The sequence below is a fragment of the Lemur catta genome, chromosome 1 (genome assembly GCF_020740605.2).
Source record: "Lemur catta isolate mLemCat1 chromosome 1, mLemCat1.pri, whole genome shotgun sequence".
Classification (NCBI taxonomy): Eukaryota; Metazoa; Chordata; class Mammalia; order Primates; family Lemuridae; genus Lemur; species Lemur catta.
Window position 1 is genome coordinate 54,328,251 of NC_059128.1, and position 27,201 is coordinate 54,355,451.

General features: G+C 31.3%; 1 protein-coding gene across 4 annotated transcripts in view; it reads right to left on the reverse strand.

Annotated features, from left to right (window-relative positions):
• Positions 1-27,201, reverse strand: part of MIPOL1 (mirror-image polydactyly 1) — a 274,962-nt gene that overhangs the window by 189,630 nt on the left and 58,131 nt on the right. For all 4 annotated transcript variants that reach the window (XM_045568308.1, XM_045568299.1, XM_045568325.1 and 1 more), the window contains 4 exons: positions 18,348-18,573; positions 16,630-16,765; positions 15,193-15,298; positions 1,040-1,169 (listed from right to left, as the gene is read on the reverse strand). In XM_045568308.1, the coding sequence (XP_045424264.1) occupies positions 1,040-1,169; positions 15,193-15,298; positions 16,630-16,765; positions 18,348-18,573 (598 nt within the window). The remainder of the gene's footprint in view (positions 1-1,039; positions 1,170-15,192; positions 15,299-16,629; positions 16,766-18,347; positions 18,574-27,201) is intronic.

Sequence of the window (27,201 nt, forward strand, 5' to 3'; positions counted from 1 at the left end):
GGAATTCAGGGGAATTTTTTTTTACTTGTATTTTTCAAATGAGTTTAATGCTTCATAATGAGTTTCTGTCCATCTTCAAAAAAATGAAGCCATTAATCTAAACTAAAACCAAATCATGTTACCTCATCACAACTTGCATGCTGTCATTGTAAATTATTCATAGCTTTTGGTCTCTCTAACGAACCATGTTTTTATTATAATTAGTACTTTATGCTATTCCATTACAGAGCATAGCACAACACTGGGCAAAGCAAACAAGTCATCAGTATGTTGATTGATTATTATTAAATATTAGATTACTATATTCTATCTATCTTTACAAACATGTATCTAGATGTTCTAAGGCTTTTCTATCCAAAACATATTCCATAGACTAGCATCAATTGTATTATCTGGGAGTTTGTTAGAAAGACAGAATCTCAGGTCCCACCCTAGCCCTCTTGAACTAAAATTTGCATTCTAGCAAGAGTCCCCAAGTGATTGGATTTCACATTAAAATTTCAGAAGTACTCATTTCTAGTGCATAGTTTCTCTAAGTGTAGTCCATTATTTATATATAAGAATTATCTGGGTTGCCTGTCAAAAATGCAGATTCTTAGGCTCCACCTTATTCCAAGTGTCACTAGAGTTTAAAAGCCACAGTTAAAAGAACTACAAGTAAAAAGGAGTAAAGAACAGGAACAGGACTGTTAAGCAGAGAGCAGCAGAAATATAACCAGACAGCTGAAATAAATCAAGAAAGTGATAATAAAAGGTGATAAAAAGAAGGAAAGAGGAGTAAGGAAACCAACAACAGAACTACAGAGAAGTAAAGAAGTAATTGTACTGAGAGTGATGTGCATTACTTTTTCTTTCTTTCAGATTGACTGTTATCCCTGACAAAGTAGCATGCCAGAAGTTTTGGAAAAAAGACTGTGGAGATATTCAATTTCCTAGTGTAACATATAAGAATCAGTAACATTTTTAAATAGGTAACCACCACATAATGCATGCATTTTATCCATGTTCCTACTATATAGAATTTTAAATGTGTACATACACTTTTAGAGACATTTCCATATGCTTGGCTCGTGCAATTGCTTCATCTCTCTCCTCAATGGCTAATTGCAGTCTAGCCATAATAGCTTCATCACGTTCCCTCTGTGCAAAATACACTTCTTCAACGAGAGCTACCAAAATAAATAATCAATAATCAATCAAAGAAAATAAAGGAGAAATGCATACATGTAGCAAAAATAAAAAGCAAAATAATTGTTATTTTTTATGTTAAAATGAATTCTGATGTATTTCTTTCTTGTGTTTTTAAAAATTTCAGAATATCACAGGGGTACAAACATTTTGGTTACATGGATAGCTTTTGTACAGTTTACATCAATGTTATAAGTGTGCCCATCATACAGATGGTGTGTATTATACTCGTTAGGTGTGAATTTACCCAACCCCTCCCCTACCCTGCCTGCTTGATTTCTATTGAGTTTTACTTCCAATATGTGCATGTAAGTGTTTATCAATTAGTTCCAGTTTAATATTGAGTACATGTGGTGTTTGTTTTTCATCCTTGAAATACTTCACTTAGAAAATGGTCTCCAGTTCCATTCAGGTTGTTACAAAAGGTATTAGCTCCCCATTTTTTTTATGGCTGAGTAGTACTCCATGGTATACATATACCACATTTTATTAATTCTGTTATTTTAAAGACTGTTGATTTATTAAATTGAATCAGTATCAATAATTGCTTGAGAAAACATTTTAATAGGTATTGCAAAACTGAGATACCCTTTCATACCCACAAAAAGAGCAAAACTTTAAAGGTCTAATAATAACAAATGTTGCAAGTTTGTGAAATAAAGGAAACCTGTATTACTGCAGACAGGCATATATATTTCTACAACCATCTGAAGAGCAATTTGGCAATGTTTACTAAAGTTGAAGATGGGCCTAATCTACAACCTTGCAAAACCCCTCTTTGGTATACAGCCTGGAGAAATTCTTGCACATGTGCAACTGGAAACAAATAAAAATGCTGCAGTGGGGCCAGGCGCGGTGGCTCATGCCTGTAATCCTAGCACTCTGGGAGGCCGAGGCGGGTGGATTTTCTGAGCTCAGGAGTTCGAGACCAGCCTGAGCAAGAGTGAGACCCTATCTCTACTAAAAAATAGAAAGAAATTATATGGCCAACTAAAATATATATAGAAAAAAAAATTAGCCGGGCATGGTGGTGCATGCCTGTAGTCCCAGCTACTTGGGAGGCTGAGGCAGTAGGATCGCTTAAGCCCAGGAGTTTGAGGATGCTGTGAGCTAGGCTGACGCCATGGCACTCACTCTAGCCACGGCAACAAAGCGAGACTCTGTCTCAAAAAAAAAAAAAAAAAAAAAACTGCAGTGGTGCTTTTAATAGCAAAAACTTAAACATAACCCAAATGTCCATCAACATGAATAGGAATAAATAAATTACATTCAGAACGGAATACTACCCAGTATTTAAAATGAATTAACTTAGGACAGGTGGACAAATCTCAAAAACAAAATGTTGGCAAAAATAGCAAGTTGCAAAGTAAAACAACTCTACTTACTATTTACAGATAGATACAATTAGTAAAAAATAATACAACAAGCACTGAAATTATAAACACCAAATTCAGATTAATAGTTACCTCATTCTCACTGAGATGGTGGAAGGGGAGGAAAGGAAATGGGTCATGAAGAACAAAACGAGACAGCTGTGCTAGTTTAGCACTACACATCCGCATAGAGCAAGGGGCACTGCTGATTAGATTATAATACAAATGACATCATCTAGATTTGTGCAGTGCTCTATTGGGAGCTTTGATGTTACCTGAAATTGTCATTTCTTAAGTACAATTTCTATTGTTTGTATACTTGAAATCTTACATAATTTAAAAAACAGTATTGCAATGTTAGAGAAAGAGGGATTCAAATACTTGAATCACCGAATCAAGTTTTATTTATAGTGTCACACCACAAAATAAACTTACGAAAAGTGTTTGAAATGCTCTTTCAGTTAATAAAGTGTTGGGTTCCTGCCCAAGGTTTGTTATAGGCTAATACACAGCTTTATCAAGATAGTTATTGTTGTATTACTTAAATTATAAGTGTTGGAAAGCATATCAAAGAGATGATTCATGTCCTGGGCAGCACAGCATGAGACTTCATCACTCTACTCAAACTGGCATGCAATTTAAAATGTATGAATTGCTTATTTCTGGAATTTTCCACTTAATATTTTCTGACCATGGGTAACTGAAACCGAGGAAGGCAAAACTAGAGATAAAATGGACTATTGTATCATTTTCTCAATCTCTTCTGAAAGAAACTTCTATCCAGAATGTAGTATACAAAAATGAATTTTATTTTTCCCTTCTAATTCTGCATACTCTCCTTCCAGGAAGGACAATAATAACAGCTTAAAGAAAGCAATATAATATATCTTGTATGGTATAGAATGAGAACAGCATGGTGTATGGAAGAACATGGGCTTTGATTCAGATTTAAACAGATTCAGATTCAGCAGGCTTGTTTTTATAAACTTCTTAAATTATTTTAGTTGCAGTTCAAGTATATAAAATGGATATAATACTGTCATTCATGTTTGTTAGGGAAAATTAAATTAGACAATACATGAAAGCTCTTGACCAATTAAATAAAGTGTATCCTTAGCAACCATTAGTTCCATTCCACCACCATAGTCACTATCCTAAATTCATATACTCACAATTTGACTTAATTCATAGATATATTAATAATGTCATTTTGATTAACGTGGACTGTTTTTATGTAAAAAATCCAATTCAAAATCCTTCATTTTTTAAGTTTTAATTGGTTATATTATATTAGGGACTGAAATAAAAGTTGTTCAGAACCCATTCTATATTGTATACTGCATACTATAATGACATAATAATTTATACAAAATATGATATTCTGTTTGCAAATTTTTACATTACAAAATATTTCTAATTTGTAGGTGAGACAGGATGGACAAAATGATACTAAATAGTGATGTATATGCACATTTAAAGGAGATTAGCATTTAAGTATTCAAATGTTAAATTTTAAAATGCCAGAAAACACACACACACACACACACACACACACACACACACAAATATGGTTTTACAATTTACAAATGATAAGAACAGTTTTTCAAAATTAAGGTATTATTCCACATATTCAATGCAATCTCTATCAAAATTCCGCTGTAATTCTTCACAGAAATATAAAAAACAACCCTAAAATTCATATGGAACCATAAAAGACCCCAAATAGCCAACGCAATCTTGGGCAAAAAGAACAAAACTGGAGGCATCACACTATGATTTAAAATATATATTACAAAGCCATAGTAATTAAAATAGCATGGTACTAGCATAAAAACAGATACATTGACCAATGGAATAGGATAGAGAGCCCTGAAATAAACCCACATACCTATGGTCAACTGATTTTCAACAAAGGTGCCAAGAACACACAATGTGGAAAGTACAGTCTCTTTAATGAACGGTGTTGGCATCTACATGCCAAAGAATGAAAATGGACCTTCATCTCACCCCTTGTATAAGAATCAGCTCAAAAATGGATTAAAGACTTAAACATAAGACCTGAAACTATAAAACTACAAGAAGGAAACACATGGGAAAAGCTCCATGGCATTGGTATGGGCAGAGATTTCTTGAATATGACCCTAAAAGCACAGGTAATGAAAGCAAAAAGAGACAAATGGGATTGTATCAAACTAAAAAGTTATACACAGCAAAAGAAACAATTAACAAAGAGAAGAGACAACCCACAGATTGGGAGAAAATATTTGCAAATCATATATTAGATAAGGGGCTGGCTAATATCCAAAATATACCAGGAACTCAAACTACTCAATAATAAAAAACATAATCCTATTTAAAATCCTGTTAGATTGGCTATTATCAAAAACGATGAAAGATAGCAAGTGCTGGTGATGATGTGGAGAAAAGGAAACCCATGTACACTATTGGTGGTATTGTAAACTAGTACCGCTATTTTGGAAAACAGTATGAGGTTCCTCAAAATACTAAAAATTGAATTACCACATGATCCAGCAATTCCACTTACGGGTATATATCCAAAGGAGTTGAAATCAGTACTCCAAAGACATGCCTGCACTCCCATGTTCACTGTAGCATTCTTCACAATAGCCAAGATATGGGAACAACTTAAGTGCCCATTAATGGACAAATAGATTTTTAAAATGTGGTATACATAGACAATGGAATACTATTCAGTCTTTACAAAGCTGGAGTTCAAATTTTTCATCTGAAAATACTGGTGGAAAAAAAGGGAAATTCTGTCATTCGCAACAATATGGATAGTCCTAGAGGATATTATGCTAAGTACAATAAGCCAGGCACACATAGAAGAATACTGCACTTACACATGGAATCTAAAAAAAAGTAGAATTCATAGAAGTAGAAGAGTAGAAGTAAAGAATAGATTGGTGTTTATTAGAGTCTGTCGGGAGGTGGGTGGATGGGGAAAGGGGGCATGTGGTCAAAGAGTATAAAGTTTCAGTTAGATAGGAGTAGGTTCTGGTAATTTATTACACAGCATGGTGACTTATAGTAAATAATAATGCTTTGTATATTTCAAAATAACTAAAAGAATGGATTTTAAATGTTCTTATCACAAAGAAACAATAAGTATTAGAGATGATGGATATGTTAATAGTCTGATTTGATCATTCCATAGTAAATATACAAGTATTAAAACATCACATTGCATTCCATAAATATATACAATCATTATTTGTCAAAAATAAAACTTAAAATGAAAAATCAAAAAATAAAATTAAGGTATTACTAAATAACTTTCAACATATATTAGGTTAATTTAAAATTTGTTGGTTATAAAAAAATCTCGTTCTTTGTAGAATTCAGTATTTTTAAAGGATCAATATGCAACTCTCAAACATTTTTAGTAAAGAAAACTTAATTGTAAACACTGAGCTTTTCCAAGGTAGATGTCTATTACAAAGTTCACTAGAAAATCAATATAGCATTTTAGCTGGAATTTGCTCATTAAACACCCACAGCTCTAATGCAAATTATGATGGAATGAATAAAGCAAATACGCATGCTTCTTTCTTTTTATTAAATGTAAAATCTACTGTTAATTGCATCTCGTATGTCATACAAACTTTTCTCCTTAACTATTAAATAGAAGCTTTAACAAAAGTCATTAGAGATTCTCTTTCTTTGACTTGAATAAATTTCAATATTTGTTCAGTAAAGGTTCACAGCAGTTAAATTACATTAACAAATATTATTAGCTACTATGTAAGCCAACCAAGTAAAATACTTATATTGTAGGTAAAACAAATCATTGGGTGTTTACAATAATATTTGGATATCTCCATTTTTAAACATGGTTATCAAATATCCATAATTCTTAGTCAAATGAGAAAGATTCAGAGAGGATCACCCCTACTCTACCCCCACCAAATTCTCAAATTTGTTTAGTAAGCTAATTGTTTTCTAATATGGGCAAGAGTAAATATGAAGAAGCTGAACCACACTAAGCATGAGTTTATTGAGTCAAGGCAGAGTACATATTTTCTTAGTAGACCCAAGTCTATTGACAAATCCATATTCTATACTTTTCAAACTACTTTTAAAATACAGTAGGCACGAGATAGTACACTGGATAACATTCTAGTTTAAACACTGGATCATGATCCTCTAAATAACATAATTTGGAGGATACACATTTCCCAGGAAAAAGAATTCATTTGTTAACATCCTCATGGTAGTTAGGTAAATATAAAAGGCTGAGTTAAAGAGAAGAAAGAAGAAATCATTAGGATTTTAAACATATCAAATAATCACTGTACACAATTCATGTTCCAAAACTCTAAGCAACAAATATAATATAGAAAATAGTTTCGTAAAAAAACTAGCCTTTACTATATATGAAACAATCTCAGCTTCTATGAACATCTACAATTAAAGCTTTACATGATGTGTAATCATTTGGGGGAGATTTATAATGATGTTAAATGGATTTCTTGCAAATATGATAATAATTAGTGTTCATGAAACCATCACATAGCTATTCCAGAAATACAAATATTACACTATGTCTTTTAATTGTCTTAAAAATTGTAATTTCTCTTTATTTTCATAAATTGGTTATTGGAAATTTTTTAATAGATGGTAAATGTACCACGCCAATAGAAAATTAATCAAAATCTGCTCCAAGTAGTTTGAGGTTTCTATTTTTGGCATCACAATACTGAATTCAACTTATTACTCCAGAACTCCTTTTACAGACCAGACTACCGTGTTTTTCTAAAACTGGATTTTGTAACATTTTATACAATTATTTCATAAATAACTTTTTCTGATTAAAAAGTAATACAGACTCATTGTAAATATTTGGAAAAGACAGAAATATTTTACATAGTGTTGTTAACTTTCTGTGTATAATTAAACAAAATATCCTATATTCTTCAGCACTTTTCAAAAAATATAAAATACTACATAGAATTTTATCATTTGGACATGCTATATTTGATTCAACTAAGTTGCTCCTACTGTTAGATTTTACACCATTCCCAACTATTCCCAACTATAATATAAACAATACTGTAACGAACATCCTTGTATATTTGTGTACATATATGTATATACAAAGCCAATTACTTTATAAAATTATAAAAAATGTTTTTTATGAAACGCTCAATTATTATATACGTGTACTTACTACAGAAAACTCAAAGACTATATAAGAACACTTTCTAAAAATATGCTCTATATTTACATCAAAAGGTATAATATATTTGATATTGGAGCTATCTTTTTTAATGTGAAAGAGACAAGTTTATCCCTGGAGTATAAAAATCAGTTATCAGTAAGTTTATGTACTTGTGAAATATAATTTTAATAGGTATTTCATCTATTTACTACACAGATGATCTCTATTAAATTTCAATAGATATCAAATAAAAATTCTATGAAATAACTGCTATCTAAATTTTTTCCAATATGATTTCCTCTTTAAAATCATTACTCAAATGTGAAAAAGTCTTAAGATCACTTTCTGAAGAGTTTTCTTTATTCTTATATTTTAAATACCATAATTACATATGCATTCAAATGCTTGATATCATGCTTAATTCCACAGTATGCCATACCCAATTGTTGATTATTGTTATGCATAATAGATTCTCTGCCAATTCAACTTTTATTTTGTTTTTCTAGGAAACAAACAAATAAACGTTTCTAGGGAGCAAGGATACAGAATTGGCTATATCCTACCCTCAAGTATCATTTGAACAGGTATTTGTCTAAAATTACCCTGATTTATATACACAAAATTCTGTATCCAAAGATAGCAATTTAATCAACATTCTTTTAATCAATATTTCTACCTGCTGTATTTCACAAAGATAGACCTTTTGGTTTTTATCTGAAATTACCGGTCATATTCTTGAAACTCTTTCCTTTCAAAGTAAAAAATAAATACAGATTATATATTTAATACTCCATTATAATTTAATACTATTAAGGCATCCACGTACCTTAAAGGCTATCACATTTAATTGGTGCCCATTATATACACAGAAAAATGGGATTCCAGTGTGCATTATTTCTTTTTTTTTTTTTTTTTTTTTTTTGAGACAGAGTCTCACTTTGTTGCCCGGGCTAGAGTGAGTGCCGTGGCATCAGCCTAGCTCACAGCAACCTCAGACTCCTGGGCTTAAGCGATCCTACTGCCTCAGCCTCCCGAGTAGCTGGGACTACAGGCATGAGCCACCATGCCCGGCTAATTTTTTTGTATATATATTTTTAGTTGGCCAGATAATTTCTTTCTATTTTTAGTAGAGACGGGGTCTCACTCTTGCTCAGGCTGGTCTCGAACTCCTGACCTCGAGCGATCCACCCGCCTCGGCCTCCCAGAGCTAGGATTACAGGCGTAAGCCACCGCGCCCGGCCAGCATTATTTCTTAAAGGTAAATAATATGACATTTTCTATTCTTCTGGTATATAGAACTAACTCACTCTTGATCTCCTTCATCATTACATGGTCAACACCATCTGAGATATGGTATACAGTAACAAATAATCTTTTTACAAGAGAATAATGTAAATATTTTCTATTATACAAAAATTTGTTCCATTTTAATTAGCTAGGGTTTCTCAATGTGTTTGCTATAATGGTTAATTACATATTTATATTTTTAACATTTACATTTTAACCTGAATAGAAAAACTTAAGTTGTAAGTTTCAGGGATTCTATGTTCTGATCCTTTGGACAATCACAATTAAATTCTTCTCCTCCCTACCAAAAACAAAATGGACATTTTCTGTAATAAGAGGGGATTGAAATTATATTTTCTGGTTAAAAAAATCAGTCTAAATTTGAGTGCATAGAAAGTAATATACGCTTAAAGAGAAAAAGCAGATTAAATGCTTGCATCATCGGTACAAGTAAGCTAAGCAAATTATGTAATCACTGAATTATATGTTAAAATATAGTAAGATAGATAGATAGACTAATAAACACAAGACTTAGGAACTAAGGAGTTCTTTTGGCTAAAACCTAATATTGGCTTTATTTCAGTTTAATTGGAAGAGGATCTCAAATTCATCTTCTCCATGAGATATCAGGAACCTGGATTTCTCTTTGTACCAAAGGTTAATAAGAAATGTGTCTGCAAAAGTCAAACAGCATTAAATACCAAAAACTGATTATTATTCTACAGGAGTTGTTCTGTCATTCATAATCTCTCCATGCTCCAACCTTCCACAGCTAATCTTTAATGGATGACATGCAAGAAAGAAAAATAACTAACATATAAAGCAGAGGCTCTAAAGTGAGCATTTAAGAAACAGAAAAATAAGGCTTTTAAAGAAATATAAATATTTTAAATGCCACAGAAATAACTTAAAGAAAAACTCTTAAATATTTAAATAAATACTCTTTTATGTAAAATTTAAATATCTTCTATGTACTGTAAATGCAATAGAATAATAAAAATTAAAAAGACAATAAACACTAGACAATGCCTACTGAGACTGTTTTAGAAAATATGAAAGGTTTAATTGAACAAGCTATTTTTAAAAGGTATGAACACATCACTGACATAAGAGCAAATTAACAATGCAAATCAGGCCATATAATACCAACTGTCATTGTTAAACTCAATTTAACTAAAACAAATTCTGAAATGTTTATAATTTAATCACTTTTTTTAGGTGACAAGAGATATATGCTTACCTAAAGAACAAAGATTTAATGTTTCTGCTGTGCTTCTCTAGAATATCTCCTAGTATGTTAAGGCCATATATGCTAATAATTTATAAATAATATTCACATGTATACTGAGTCAGAACTTAGTAAAATTCCTAAACAGCTACAATGAGGTAAATTGTTCCCAATGTTAACACATAAGGAGTGATCTGGTCATTTCAGCTTTTCTTAAGACTAAATAAGACCTATTTATACATTTTTTTACTTTATTTTTTTGTAAAGATTTTAACATTTTTTCATATTTTCAAAATTTAAAAATAAGGCTAACTCTAAAAATCAAGGAAAACTAAAAATTGTGGGGATCAAATGAAATAACAAACAAAATGCTTTATAAACTATTTTTTAAAAAGAAGTACAAATCAATTCTTTGTGAAATAAAACCATACAGAAATAACTACAGGATTTACATAACAAGTAAGTAACCATTATTTATGTAACTACACGACTATCAGGAAAACTTTGAATATGTCTCCTTAGATGAAGAAATCTTGAGGAGAAAAAAAAAGATGGCAATAATGTAATCATTTCATCATAATTACCACTTATTGAGCTGCTTCTATGGGCTAAACCTTCATAAACATTATCTCACTTAAACATCACAGCAACCTATAGCCGATTTTAACCAATGCTTAGTGAGGCTTTCATTACACGTGATAAGTGGTAAAAAGATAAGAACAAAGGTCTGAATCCAAAGTCTAAGCATTTAACCACTGCTTACACACGTATGGTGTATTATGATTGAGAAGTGATTAAGGCAAAAAAAAAAAAAAGCCTGAAATCTCAAATCTGTCTTATTTGCTGATGCACAGTTAGTGACTAACACAGTGCCTAGTACATAATGAGCCCTCAATAAATATTTGTTTTATTTGTAATGAAATTAGCATAGTTCCTATGAAACATTTAAGTGCCTAATGAACAGTTATCAATGATGGTGATGATGATGACAATGATGATGGTGAAGTAAGAAAAGGAGGGGAAGGTAAAAGGGTCAACCATCAGGGATTTCAACACAGCTGAGTTTTAGACTTTCATAAAATCACATTAGAATGACAGTCTTCACATTATGTAAAAACTAACTAGGTCACAAAGGAAACAGACTAAAGCTAAATAACAGTCTACATGAAGGTTTATCATAGGTACACACTGCATTAAAGCCCAAATCCTTTGTATCCCATTTCTTTTATTTTGGATTCACATTTTAGTAAAATGTGTTAGTGCTATCAAATATATTAATATATATCTCAACAGTCATTTTCCTTATAATCCAATCCATTGTTTCCATATTTTTTTCATCCATGTTTCAGTTTTGTTCCCTTTCAAAGTGTATTAACCTAAAAACCATTAATTATGATAAGATGATTAAAAACCACTAATTTTTTAATTAAAAGCAAAACAGAATAAAATGTCTTTCCAAACTTCTTGCAATGATGACATTATCAAAGGTTTAAGAATTTCACTAACATAAAATAAAATAATATTAATATTAGCTACAATTTATTGAGTACTAGTTATATACTAGGTGCTTTTATACATTATATCTAACTCTAAAAATAATCTGAGAAATTAGTTAATATCCATATTTTACAGTAATGGGAGAAAGTAAGGCTGGAGAAGCTAAGTAACTTGCCCAAAGGTATAAAGTCAATATTAAGTGTCAAAGCTATGATCTGAACCTAGGTCAGTCTCACTCCAAGGCTTTTGGTCTTTCCAATTGCTTCAAACTGCCTACAGAGAACTGGGTGCCTTTTGTTTTATGTGATTTTGACTGTAGCAGGTTCTTAATCCTATAAATTACCCAATCAGCTTGGAAGACAAGATGGACTAATATATACATAAGTTACATAATAAACATAAAGATATAAAAATAAATACAGCGGAAATCTGAAAGACTAGCAAAATGGCATGGGTAAAATGGCAAGAATGAATCACAGCCATCATACGGTTTTCATAAAATTTTGGTTTATACAGTCTTTATGTCTCAAACCTATCACAGGAATTATTTTAAGGTTAGAGTGCAAGCAATTTTTTAAAAAATCACATTTTTTAAAATAAATGTTTACTTTTCCAAATATTAAATCTGATATATGTTCATTGTAGAAAATCTGAAAAAGGCAGAAACTGTTCAATGAAACAGTAAGAGCTCCACTTAAAGACCATCAAAATTTGTCTCTTATTTTATATAACATACATGTGTATATATGTATATACAGCTTCTTTAAACAAAATTACATGATAAATACACTTTTCCCTCAATTTTTTTCACTTAACATTGAGTTATAAAGATTTTCTATCATCAAATATTATTCAGAAATAGTTTTTAATTATTGCCCAATGTCTCATAGCATAAATGTACCACAATATATTTAACAATTCCCTTATTGTTAGTTTGTTAATTCTCTTACTATCATAACTGATACTATAAGAATATCTTATATCCTAATACTATATGAGCACTCTATGAAAATCTTTGTATTTTATATAGTCTAAGGAAATCCCTTAGAGTACTTCATATTTTGCTTAAAATTTTTAAAATCTATAGAGATAGATTTTTGTATCGTATTTGCTATTACCAATGCTTAAGATGTTTTTATAAGTATTTCTTTTATTGAGAAATAGTTTGGTTTCTTAAACATTTATATTCTGCTTAAATATATTATATTTATGTATGTGTGCATATTTATAACATACTTTTCAAATATACTTTTTATTTTGAATATAAAAATGAGCAGTGATAGAAAGAAACATCCATGCTCATGTGAATTATTTGTTCTTTCATATAAGAAAAAAAGAATTTTTACATGTAATCATAGTCCTATACTGTTCCTTTTTCTATTATGATACTGACATGGAGTTTTGTTGTTATGCTTTGCTTTTTGACTGTACCTCCTACTGATCAGTCAGAAGATAGCTTATTTAAGACTATATATATAAAATGAGAAAATATGAAAAATTTTAAGAGTCCTCCAAGGGTCAATTATTGAATTTTTTGTTTTAAACCAATGGATTTCTTAAGTAGTTCATTATTTTTTTAATTTGACATTACAACAATAATTCTAATGTTATAAGTAAAATATCTTAAATCTTCTAAAAAGAAGATAGAAGTGAAACATTAAGTAAAAATATATTTTGAAAATTTATACTTTAAAAAAACTTTGCAGGATTTTCATTTTGTGTCATTTTGGCAACTTAGTAGGTAGGCATATCTCTTTTAGCTAGATTACTCTGCTCCATAGAAACTAAATAGCACTGTTATTTTCATCAATTTAGGAGGCTATAAAAATATATTAAACACCTTTCCAACACTTCACATTTATTAAAATAATAGTTATTAATGAGAAACATGATTAATAAGAATAACAGAATAATCAAAATCCTTCCATTTTAGCATGCATGATTCAAATTGTTCAATCCAAGGGAACTCTTAAATATATACCAATAACTAAATATTTGAAGTATATTCTTAGCTATAGTATACCAAAGTTAAAGAGTAAATATTATTGCTTAATGAGTTTTCCACTCCAAGAGATAAATGGGCTATGCATATATATTAATTCATGATTTTTCAATAAGTTATGACAGCCCAAATATTATTACTTTTGTAAGACATATGCAAAGTTAAATTATTATGCAAACACTTCAAAACATACTTCTTGTATTAATAATACTGTCCTAGCAATTAGTATATATATTTGATAATAAAAAGCCAAGAAACTTTCAGATTGTTCTAAATTTACATTTGAATTATTCATTTTAACATATTAATTTTCCTTAAAATATATTACTTCATATTTTCTAACTAAAAAAGAAACAAAAACATTATGGTAGTTTAATATTACCAGAAAAGTAACTATCTAGTATTCAGCTGGAGTATTTATTTATGATCATCTTAGTTATATTTTTATACTGATGTTTAGTTCTATTTTCTACATTAATGTTTTGAAGACAGGCTATCCTAGTCACATTTCTGACCTAAAATAAAAGAATTATTTCAAATATGCAACCAGGTTAAGTGGCTTGTAAAGCACGAATATAACCTCAGACTAATCACAAAATACAAGTGCTTCTTAAAAAGCACTCCGATTGATATAAAAATGTTAAAATAAGTGATCTCTAAAATGCCTCCAAATGCTAATGTCTACTATTCTATGAAATTTCTCTTTCCTTAACACACTAAAACAGTGTGAGATAGTCACAGTCACATGCACAGGGGGAGATCATAGACTATTGAGAATCATCCAGTCATGTCTGTAGCATATCACAGTTATGTTAAAAAATTTCTCCTTGCAAAGACCTGTGAGTAAAGAGACTCCAAAATATATTAAAGGTAGTCATTCATAATCTAAAACTCTGGCAACCTTTCACTTTAATCTTAGGGAAAACATTATCTCTATCAGCACCTACATCACAGTTGAAAACTTATTAATAGCACAAAACAGATTTTTGAATCAAATGTAGGTTTCCATTGGCAATGAATATACGACTATCTTCATACAACAGAGAAGTATTTCCTCTCAACGAGCTAAAACAATAAGTGGTATTTGAACTGCTGGTTGAAAGGTAGAGGCACTGGTAATCATTATTTCCCCTTGTTTGTTCAGGCCCTTCCAACAAAACAAACAACCTTTTTGTGATTGGATTGACATGGTGTTAACAATGCATTTAATGCCCAAATCAGTATGAATACAGGTAAAGCTCTCACTAATACCAGTACCAGGATGTTAAAGCCACCTATTTTCTAAGCAGCCAAAAAAAAAAAAAAAAAAAAAGGGACTGAGCTTACTTACCCTCCCTTGGCAAATAAGACAGTATGCTAGTATTCACCAAGATACATCATGTAATAATCTTGTGTGTGATTGTTAAGGCCATATGTTAATACTCATCTACTATACCTGCTGTCTTTTCAGCAATTTTAGCTTCTGTTGTTTTCTCTTGGAGGTCCAGCTTAAACTTTAGTTTTCTCTGTTCTTTGTCTTCTTTAGTCAGTTTTTCTTGAAGCTAAAACACAATGAAGAAAAACATAGATTCTTATCTGACATATGTCTTACACAAATATAATTAATTCCAAAGTAAAATTTTGGGTTTTTTCCTAAATTCTCATATATTACACTTAACTGCCTAAATACATAACTCCAGAAAAAAATATTTCAGGTGGTAAGATATTTTATAAATAATTACCTGTAATGATATAGAAATTATACAAACATTCTAATATATACTTAATTTATGTGTACAGGCAAATGAAATTAAGAGGAACAACATTATTATTAAAAATCACCATTGTAAGAACAATCTCATCCATTCTTTTGTCTTAAAGCAAAAGATTTGAAAGGGATTCTCCTAATAAAATAACAGACAGCACAGCTTTACAGCTTATCCTAGTAAGTCCAATATTTTTTGACACAAAATTAATCAAGATAATAATCTTAATATCTGATATAAATCTCCCTTTGAGGATGCTATCCCATCATATTTCATTTAAATCGGCACTGGCACCTGACTCATAATTGGCATGTAATAAATAACCACTAAATGAAAGTACAGAAAACATCTCATGCTCTCATACAGAATCTTTCCAAATGTTTTTATAATTCCTCCCTAGGCTTTTGTCAATTGTGTTGTTTTCCTTCAGACATGATCAACATTCCTAATATCATGCTTCAGTTTGATTAGGTCAAACAACAAGCATATTAAATCAGAAGTACACAGAGGTTTAAAAAAAGAAGGTACAGAAAATGAACATTATTTAATAACATTATTTACTGCTCGCAGGCATATAGCTAGAATAAGAGTCAGAAAAGAAGATAAAACATGACGTGAGAAATTGGATTGGACAAAATACAACAGTATAACACAAGGTAAATGATAATATTGCCAAGCCTTGCTGTTTTAGCGTTTAATTACATATATTATTGAGGTGAAACACAAGGCACAGATACTAATAAAAAGGAAAAAAGTTAGGAAAGTAACATGTAACTAGTGCATAATATTTCTCATTTTCCATAGTGTAAAATAAAGTTTTACTATAGTAAAACTGAAATGAATCTTTTTTTTTTTTTTTTTTTTTAGGTACCTACACAAGGTATCAGGGGGTTATGAAAAAGGAAGTGATATCATAGACCAGCAGGGCAAAAAAACCAAAAAAATTATTTTCGTAGCCAATCCCTTAGCTCAACCATACCCTGATGGTAAGGTATGGGAACAACATAAAACTACTGTTAAAAGTTTAAAGCATACAATAGAACTAAATTATGATGGATAATAAAGTAAATTTAGAAGGTCAACAGCTAAAAGCATTCTGTACCATTATCAGACTTTCTATGTCATACCTTTTTGTTGCTTGTTCTGAGAATATCCAGTTCTTTCAGCAGAAAGGCTATTGTCTTCTCTTTGTTTAAGTCTGAAGTAACTTGACAAGAAATCATATATTCATAATGCAAATCATCACTTCTATGTTCTATAATGCTGTAATAAAAAACATTAAACAATATATACATATGATTTCTACTATAAAATATCCATAAATTTTATACTCCAAATGGGGGAGACAAATTTAAACAATAAATAGGTAAGGGCATCAAATTTTAAATTTCTCTTTTTAGGTACTGTTAAGAAAATACTATGGTTGGAAAAAATAAATATGTCAATTTTCAGAGAGATGCCAATCTACCAAGTGAGAGAGTTAAATTTGTAGGAAGCATTTAGTAACATCTAAGAGAATTATGATTCAGTATACTCAATCAAAGAAATTTGATTTTAGGATCTGTGAATATTAATTCAATTTGTATGTTTGGTCAAGATTCTAGATTTGTATGTTTGGTCTAGATTCTCACTTTTCTGAAAATGGGAACAATATTAGATAATTTTTTAGTTGAAAGAATATATTTTCATAATTAAATTAAAAACATTAAAAATCAAAGCCTATTCTTGTAATATTTAAGGTTAAGTTAAACAAAAATTTTTGACATTTTTTTATGCTATTCGAGAACTGTATCAACTTGTAACAAGTATTATAGTATAAAGGAAGGGAAAGGAAAAGAGATGGGCTGTTTTTTGAAGACATTAAATTTGTAAGCATAGGTAAGTCTTGCAGTCACTACGAAGAAATTAAGCAGTGAGGTCTGGGACAGTTAGTGCAGCTCTATTTACTGTGTATCTCTCTTGCTGTAATTATACTAGATATCTCATAATCTGGCTTTAGCCCCATCTCTACTACTTTCTCCATGTGGTTATAAAAATGTATGCCCCTCCAAATGTACTCCAATCTGCACCTTAGCAAGAATCTGACTGCTGAGGGACAGGAACACATTAATATGTCTACTGAATAGTTTGCAAGTAAGTAGAAACAGAAGTTCATATGTAAAACTCTGTTAAAATAATATTCTATAAAATATGATTTTGTCTAGACTGAGATTATATTTGTCATTGTAACTTTTAAAATCTAACAATATTTTCAAAGCACATGACTAATTATCAAAGTACCTTAATCTCATAGATAAGAGTCACAGGTATCAAAAATTCAAATCCCTTCAAGAGTTAGGTAGGCAAAAGTGAATGGGTAAAAGCAACAGATGTAAAATAATAAGGAAAGCAAATGGTAGAGTACAATGCCTTCTAAAAGCATTCAAATTCATTTAAACAAAAAATAGTGTTGACCAAAACCAAAACACATCTTTGGGCTTAACTTGTCCTAGAGCTGCCAGTTTTTGGCTCTGATGAATGGTCTCCCAAATTAATATCCATTTAACAATTATTTCCACATCCATAATGAAAGGTCACAGAAAATAATACCGAACAAGAAATTTCATTGCCTTCCTTCACACTCACCTGGCGCTTTCTCACTTAGCTATCTAGATACGTATCAATATCATGGAAACAGTAAAAAGCCCAGGCAGATTCCTCAAATTCTAATAAGTTAACGACATGTTAAATTTTGCCATACTACGGAGAAGGAAAGAAGGAAGGAAGGGAGCAAAGAAAGAAAAGAGGAAGGAAGAAAAAGTTCTCCCAATTCAGACTTTCTAAATTTAATGCTGCAAGTACTCACTCAGATTTTTCAGTAGTGCAGTGAGCTGTCTCATCATCTCGGTAAGAACTGATGACCTGAGAATTCCTTGATCTCTGCCCCAGCAGTTCTGTGTCCTCATATGTGACTTCGTTAAGTAATTCATTGGATTTCTGATGCATACTTCCCTCAGAATTCATAGTCAGTTGCTCATCTGGCTGTGTACTTTTATTTCTCCCTATAGTCTCTTGTTCAAGACAGCTGTGGGCTACATTTGTATTTAAACAAACAAAACAACACATGATATGTGAAACACCATATCCACATATTCAATCATTCAATCAAATGAATATTTTTGTGGAAATAAATATTCTCATAGCTTTAAACATATACTTACTAGTCTTACTCCTACTGTAATCAGACAAGCATGTACAGTGTGGGTTTTGCCATCAATATTTCCATTGGCAATAGATATCTAGGATAGTGGTTCACAACATTGGCTGCACCTTGGTATAATCTAAGGAGTTTTTTTAAATTCCTAAAACCCAGGCCACACTCTATACTAATTAAATCAAAATCTCTGGGATTGGGGCCTAGTCTGTACTTCTGAAGCTCCCCAAATGATTCTAGCCTACACTCAAGGCTGAGAATCACTGATTTGGAGGTATTATTTTCAGGATTATTTTTCCTAGATTTCTCGAAATAGGACACAGTAAGTTAGTTAATGATTACAGCTAATGATAATGTACATGGAACTCTGGTGTCAGACTGCCTGGGTTAGAATTCTGGCTTTGCTAAGTGCATAACTTTGGACAAGTTACTTAACCCATCCATGCCTCAGTTTCTTCTTTGTAAAATGGAAATATAATAATTCTTGTGAGAACTAATAGTTCTTGTGAGGAATTTTAAATGTTAGTTATTATTTTTGAAACCATCACTTTAATATTAAAATGGATACAATATAAAAAGAATTATTTTTAACCTCCATTTTATCAAATGTATATTATATATTATAGAATCTACTTCATAATGTCTATCTCACAAAAATTATCTTAAGCTATATCTAATAATGGCAATTTCAAAGGAAGAGTATATTTTTAATGATATAGTAAAGTTTTGGGGAGAAAATGACACATACATACACAAAATAAACTCATTCACTAATAAATCAGATCAACAGGCACAAATACTAATTGTAACTAGTACTTTATTATTCCCAGAAGTAATAATTCTTGAACTTTAAAAAGCATATGAATCTCACCTGCTTTTTGGCAATGCCCTCTCCAACCTGCCAAATTTAAAATCCTTTTGAGGCAGAAATAGTTTTAGAATAAAAAGAAAATAGGGGCACCTTCACAAAATATTCTTTTTTTTTTTTTTTTGAGGCAGGGTCTTACTTTGTTGCCCGGGCTAGAGTGAGTGCCATGGCGTCAGACTAGCTCACAGCAACCTCAAACTCCTGGGCTTAAGCGATCCTACTGCCTCAGCCTCCCGAGTAGCTGGGACTATAGGCATGTGCCACCATGCCCGGCTAATTTTTTCTATATATATATTTTAGTTGGCCAGATAATTTCTTTCTATTTTTAGTAGAGACGGGGTCTCGCTCTTGCTCAGGCTGGTCTCGAACTCCTGAGCTCAAGCAATCCACCTGCCTCGGCCTCCCAGAGTGCTAGGATTACAGGCGTGAGCCACCGTGCCCGGCCACACAAAATATTCTTTAAGGAAAAACTCTTTGCTTGTATTATATAAATGCTAAAATTAGGTATAGCCAGTTATAAACTTTCCTGGCTTTGGAATCCAGGTGATACTAGCTTCACAGAATGAATTAGGGAGGATTTCCTCCTTTTCAAAATTATGGAACAGTTTCAGTAGGACAGGTGTCAGTTCTCTGCAGGTCTGGTAGAATTCAGCTGTGAATCTGTTTGGGCCTGGGCTCTTTTTTGAAGGAGATTTTTAATTACCATTTCAAGATCACTACGTGTTATTGGTCTGTTTAGGATATCTATTTCTTTTTAATTCAAGCATGGGAGGTTGTGTGTTTCAAAAAATTTATCCATTTCCTCTAGATTTTCTAGTTTGTGTGCATAGAGGTTTTTACAATAGCATCGGGTGATATTTTGTATTTCTGTGGTATCAATTGTAATTTGTAATGTCTCCCTCTCCTAATTCGAACAGTTCATCAGACATTTGGAGCCTGCCCTGCAAATAAGACTATCCATAGTGTTCTATTGAGGATTTAAATTTTACTTTAGAGTAAACAAAACTGATTTATAAAATTTTCATGCTGCCTTTTTTTGTTGATTTTGGCCAACTAATTGGCATATATGATTTCAGCAAATTATTGTTAAATCATCTGAAGGTTCTCAATGCTCTTCCTCCCTGCAACTCTACATTATCCTGTGTCAGTGTTCAATCATTTAAATAGAAAGTTTGACTCCTCTAATTACTTTATTCATTAATGTACTGATCATTCATGGAAAGCCTACTGTGTGATATGCCTTCTGATAGGTATTGGAAAAACAAAGATGAGTGAGAAACAAACACTCCATTCAAGGACTCTATAGTACAGTGAGGATGGCAAACTTATCTAATGATTTGAGTATTAAGGACTGTGCTAGGGCTTTAGAGACCAAATATTAATACATATAATATGATAGCTATATTAATGCTCAACTGGATGACTCTAGAAAGACTTTACAAAGGCATTTGCTCCAAAAAAAGGACAAGTAGGAATATGCAAAGTAACACACTACTAAAGGATAGCCAAAGAGTTACATGAAGTAAAGAAAAAGTTGACAGACTGCAAGAATAAAAAGAGAACAGAAGGAATGGGTACAGAGGAGAAGAAATAAATTTAGGAAAAACAAAGAGATATTTCTTGTACATAAATGACAATATGTTACAGTCAGGATGTGAAAATTTCTAAAATGAGTAACAATTAAGGACAAAGTCTTAGGTGTAGTTCATCTGGAAATGAGTTGATGAAACAAATTGATAGTGAAGATACTTGGAGAGGAGGAATTCAAGAAATCAGGGTGCTGAAGTGTCACCCTGGATGGCACTAAAGTATTCCAGGAAAATGTAAGGAAATGGAGAGAAGAGTGAAAGCCAAATGCCAAAGACATCAATGAATGCAGAAGCATGCTAAAGAAGACAGAGACAGATGAAAAAGCTGACAAAAACTGATAGTAGATAACCAATTCTTTTTATCTTCTGATTTTGAAATAATTTGTCTCATAAAAAGGTTGCTAAAACAGTATAAAGAACTCCTATATACCCTTTGCCCAGATTCCCCAAATATTAGCATTTTAACACACTTACTTTATTAATCATTCTTTTTATATTTACCTATCCATCTATCTACCTGTAGATAATTTTTTTCTGAAACACTTGGGAGTAAGTTGCAGGCATGATGCACTGTGACTTTCCAAAACAAATTTTAAGATACTGCTCTATCATCTTACATTTTGTCAAATTTTCTTTACCTTATTCAAAGCCTAACTTAAATATAATTTCTGAATTAGTACCTTTTCCAGCCAAAAGATAGTAGCACTTAGTAACTCTAAGTTCAGTCTTCAATTATTTTCCCTAAACTTTCCAGCCCAGGAGAAAGATCTTCATGAAGTGATGATGGGATGAAGCTACTAAAAGCTTTAGCTGAGCTTACTTGTACTGCCCCATCACTAAAAAGAACTGCATATAAAAATCCAACCCCAGCCAATGAAATGCCACAAAAGTTAAGTTTTAGGTCTGTTTTGCATATTACTTAATTCAAAAGATAAAATAAATGTTAAAAAGAAAGACAGATATTCACTTTTAATTCAAACTCTTATGTTTAGGCAGATGAAAACTTAAACCTAGAACCGTTCTATTGATTCCTCTACCTCTCTCATACAGTTTGAAATGGAAACTCTCTTTAGTAATCTGGTGTAATGTTTAATCATATTTTGCAGTTAACTGTACTATCATTATGAATAACTGAATTGATACTATTTGAATACTCCATATGGACTTAGAGAATAAAATTATCAATTTCTTTTTCATAATTCATAAGTATATGAAGTCTGACTTTCTTTTCTCACAGTTAACGAAAAATGTTATAACTACTATCAATTTCTTTATTTGCAGTTCTGGAGGCACACTATTTTATATAGATATAAGAATTCAACCACTTCAAACCAAATATACTCTCCAGATTTTGCTATTACTAGCTAATGCTATCACTGCCACGTAAACTTATCCTGCAACCATGTGAAAATTATGTTATGGATGACTATTACCAGGCATTCCTCTAAAATGCCACCTATTGTGATTGCTAGAGATTGTTTATTTATCTGGGAAAACTGGATGAATTTAGTGAAGATTTTTTTAGAATCTTAACACATGTGTATAGGCCAGCTTCATTATATGCTTTGAAGACCCTGTATCTCTCTAGTAACTTTCATGCTGTTTCCAATGGAACATTTTCATGATCGAATGAATTCTTGCTTTACTCCTGGAAGTGTCACCACTGCCAACTCTCTCAATGCTAATGTTGTTAAACCCTCAATTCCTTAGTCTAGAAAATTAACAGTATTATGATACTATTTCATTTTCTAAGAAAGAAAGTTTTGGGACTCCCTTTGAGTTCAATTCTCCAGACAATTATACATTAGCTAATGTATAATATACTCAGTTTAATTGATGCTACCCAAGAAATCATGACTCATGGCCAAAAATAACTATTATTTCATGACTACTACACAGAAGTAAGAAGGTGGCTAGAATCAAATAGGGATTCCTAGAGGCTGGGAAATTCTGTTCTGCCTGGCTTTGTAAATAGTTTGTGACAACTGGTATCTGTGTAAACGGATTTGATGGTCCCCTGGGGGGTCAATACTGTTTACAGAGCTGTTTCTTCAGAGTGGTTGAGCTAGAATTGTCTCTAGGGATCCTACTGGGGTTACTCAGAATAGCAACATCCCAGCTACCTGAGAGCTCAGGGACAGAAAAGAGAAAAGATGATAGAAGAACTATGGGCAAATAGATTCAGATAAATGGATCTCTTGCTTCTTATGATGAAGGTGCTACTTAGGTGTATTTATAAATAAAATGAATCATAATAGAGGTAATTTGTTAATGTGCTCTCTGATACTTGCTAACATAATTGGTTACCACTTCTTTAAATTCTATCTTTTGGGGGGTGAGAAAGGAAGGTTATTACTTACACCTTAGCATCTGATTTTATAAATATAAAAAGATCCAAAACTCATGTGTATTGCTTCTCTTTCCTATATAATCTATCATCAGATTATATAAAAACATCAAAAATATGACATTTTTTGCTATTAGTGTAAATTTGATGTGATGATGGAATTATTATTATAGTAGTTCTACATTTTAAACACTTTAAACAAAAGATGCCTTTTTTTTAATGGTTAAGGACTTTCAAAAAAATCAACATTAGCATCAAAATAATCAGAAAAATATCGACTAGTGGCTCCTAATGACTTCTACCAATTTCTTGATTAATTTAAATGTAATACTCTTTCTTCCTCTATCTCTCTCTTTCTCCCTCCCCCCCCCTCTCTTTATGTGTATACAAATACTATTTGTTTCCTTTAGTAAATATTTCCAACTTTTTTTTTATGGAGCAGAGGGTTAGCTTTCCACATAAGTGCATATTATATGTGCTTTCCCCCTCAAATATAATATAAACAGAAACCTGTGTCATATCATAGCTGTCCTACCTAATACGAGTGTGTCCAGGAGAAAAGTTTAGACATCTAAGTGGTCTAACCACCACAACAATGATGTATTTAGACCTTCCAAGCAGAACCACAGTCAGTGTATGGGTTCTGAAGACAGACTGCAGGGTTTGAATTCTGGCTCCACAACACAGCTGTATGACCTTTAGCAAATTATTTAACCTTTCAGCAATTTCCCTATCAGTAAAAAGTGTAAATGTCTTAGAAAAGTGTCAGCACAGAATACACAAGAAATATTAGTTATTATTATCTTTAAAATACGTTTGCTAAAGGTAGTTTCCCTATTTTGATTTCTCCTACCTTTCCATGAGATAACAAGTATCACCATCTTGGGATCATATTCAAACTTATAATTCTAATTTATATCCTTAATTAATTTCTTTCAAATATTAAAAATAAAAGCAAGATAGATATCTATTGTCCTGATTATTCCTCTAGCTTTCACATGAATAAATTTCTCGATTTCTTGAACAAATTTATTTGGTGATCAATGGCCAGCATACAGTTGTGCAGCTCAAATCAGTATGGCTATCCTAATCAATCACGTTGTTATTTATACATTTATTGTTTGCTGTCAGGAAATGTTAGCAACTATGTGGGAAAATCTTTCAGAAACATTAATGTACATAATACTTCTTACTAAAATATCAGAAGACGTGAAAACGGAAAATAAATAGAATGCTACCTAATTCAATGAACAACAAAAACACAAAGAGAAAATACTTAAGGTTAAAACTTGTAATTAATACATAATGGCTTAATAAAGTTTGTATTAAATTATAAAACGAATAAGTTACAGAAGTAACAGCACTTTGAAATTTAGAAATCCTGACATTAAGAAAAGATCCTAAAAGAAATTCAATCTCATAGAAAAAAAATTAATGGTATATTTTTGAAAATTCGATGCCATGACAGGAAAATAAGAATTTTAAATAACATACTTATATAACATAATTGGATCATTCACTATATTGGTACATGATATTAATTACAAACAGGATCATAGCAAGCAGACTGCAGGCTCTCAGCCTTCTAAGAATCTAATTGGGAGTCACAGGAAATCAGGTAACTTTTGGATGCTTTTGGCTTAAAAAATTCAAGCTTGTTACTTGCATACTGTACACTGACTCAGGGGTTTTTAGTATGTTTTTTGGTTTTAACAGTCATAAGATAAAACTATATTTTTCGCTTTCATTGGTCTACATACTTAATGCCCTCTACCTGGGCTTTAAACAAACTTGCCAACATATTTTTTAGGTTATCTCCACATACAGCTAAAATGAAATTGTAAGACAATCTTTTTGTTTTACCTATTTTTTCAATCTCTTCACCAATTACCAATGTAGTGTTGTTGGACACACAAAAGAATTACATAAACCTGGTCTCTAGAGTGTATGATCTTCTCCCTTTTTAGACCATAAGCTCTCTATTTCACTCATCTTCCTAAAACATATAGCAAAAAAGCAGTGGGTATATTAGATCTTTTATTCACTGAAATAAAATGAATCAATGAAAGGAAATACTGACTTAGACAATCATCTAGAGGCTATATGGATAGCAAAAAAGCATTAAAATGAGTACTTTATTTAACACTTACTAAGCACCAATATAGTACCAGGTGCTTTGTAGGATGTAAAGGTAAATTATAAAGTGTATACTCTCTCAGGGGAAATGACAAAGAATTAAGGAGACAGATAATATGAGTAACCCTTGCAAAGAAGTAAACAAAAGGTTGGTGGCAGAATGGGGGCAGTCCCAGTAAAATGCTCAATTATACAGATGAGCATTATCCTAAAGATATATTTTACAAGATACTTAGATAATTTTAAATTTTCTAGTAAACAAACTAAAATGAAATAAGAAACAATATTAATATCACAAACATCATTTCAACATGTAACATAAAAATTGTTTTCAGAAATTTTACATTCTTTTCTCTACTATACTTACAACAAATCTCTATTTGGATTAGCCACATTTTAAGTGCTTAATAGCCACATGTGGCTAGTGACTACCATCTTGGAAAGCACAGATATAGGTTCTTATGTAGTCTAATAAGATATTGTACATATATTGAGCAGAAGTCAGAAACATACCAGGGAGGGGAGGCTAGATGTAGCTATAAGATATTAAAATAAGCTTTTATTAAGGTTGTAAAGCCAGAAAATCATGAAACTTATCAGGATCACAGAACTTATTCATTTGGACTTTGGGGTTAGACATTCAAAATAAACTTTATCCTTTATACTTTTATACATGGTTGTATATCTAGAAAACATACCTGCCAAAAAGAAGTGGTGAGGTTATTTTATCTTTAATTATGACAATTCAATGACCTGCTATACCATGTTTCAAATTATCCATTGGCTATTCATGGAAAGTACTATACTGGCATCTTGTTTATTACGTTTTTATTAAAAAAGCTATTTAAAGTGGTGATACTATACCAAATTTTTTAAAAAAGTTTTTGTTAGTTTTACCAAGTCTGAAATAGTCATGAACACATCAATATTCATTCTATCGGGGAAAAAAATTCAGATTTCTGTGTAAGAACTATTTAAGGTATATAAGTATTTATGAAATTCTATCACATTTTTAAGCTTTTCAATTTTAACATCCTTCACCATATGAAGGCAATGAAGATAGTATCATAGAGTAGTCTCTTAAAGCTTACGCTACCTAAGTCACTTACAAACATATCACATAAATTAAGGCTTTGTAAAACTTATATCACCCTATTAAAAACATTACAAATATTATTTATGCTGAAATTATTATGAAAACTATCCTAAAATTTAATTAACAAACAGAATAGTAATCTTTATTCTTCGCTCTCCCCCACCCAGTGATAAGAGCTATTTGGCTATTTACAATATATTTCTAACCTTTTCAGCCTTTCTAGAATTTTCTTATTACAAGAATAATTTGAATAATTAAAAACATGACTAAGCTGGGTAATTCTTACATTTCTATAACTATAAAAGTAAAATAGGTTTAATAATTATATATTTTTTGTTTGTTAAGAATGAACACATACTAATTGTAAATTCAACAATTTCATTAATCATTTATAGAGGATGAATTTTCCAATAATAAGTATAAAAAGTGAAAGAAATTTTCTTTATATGTGCCATTCAATTTGTTTAAGA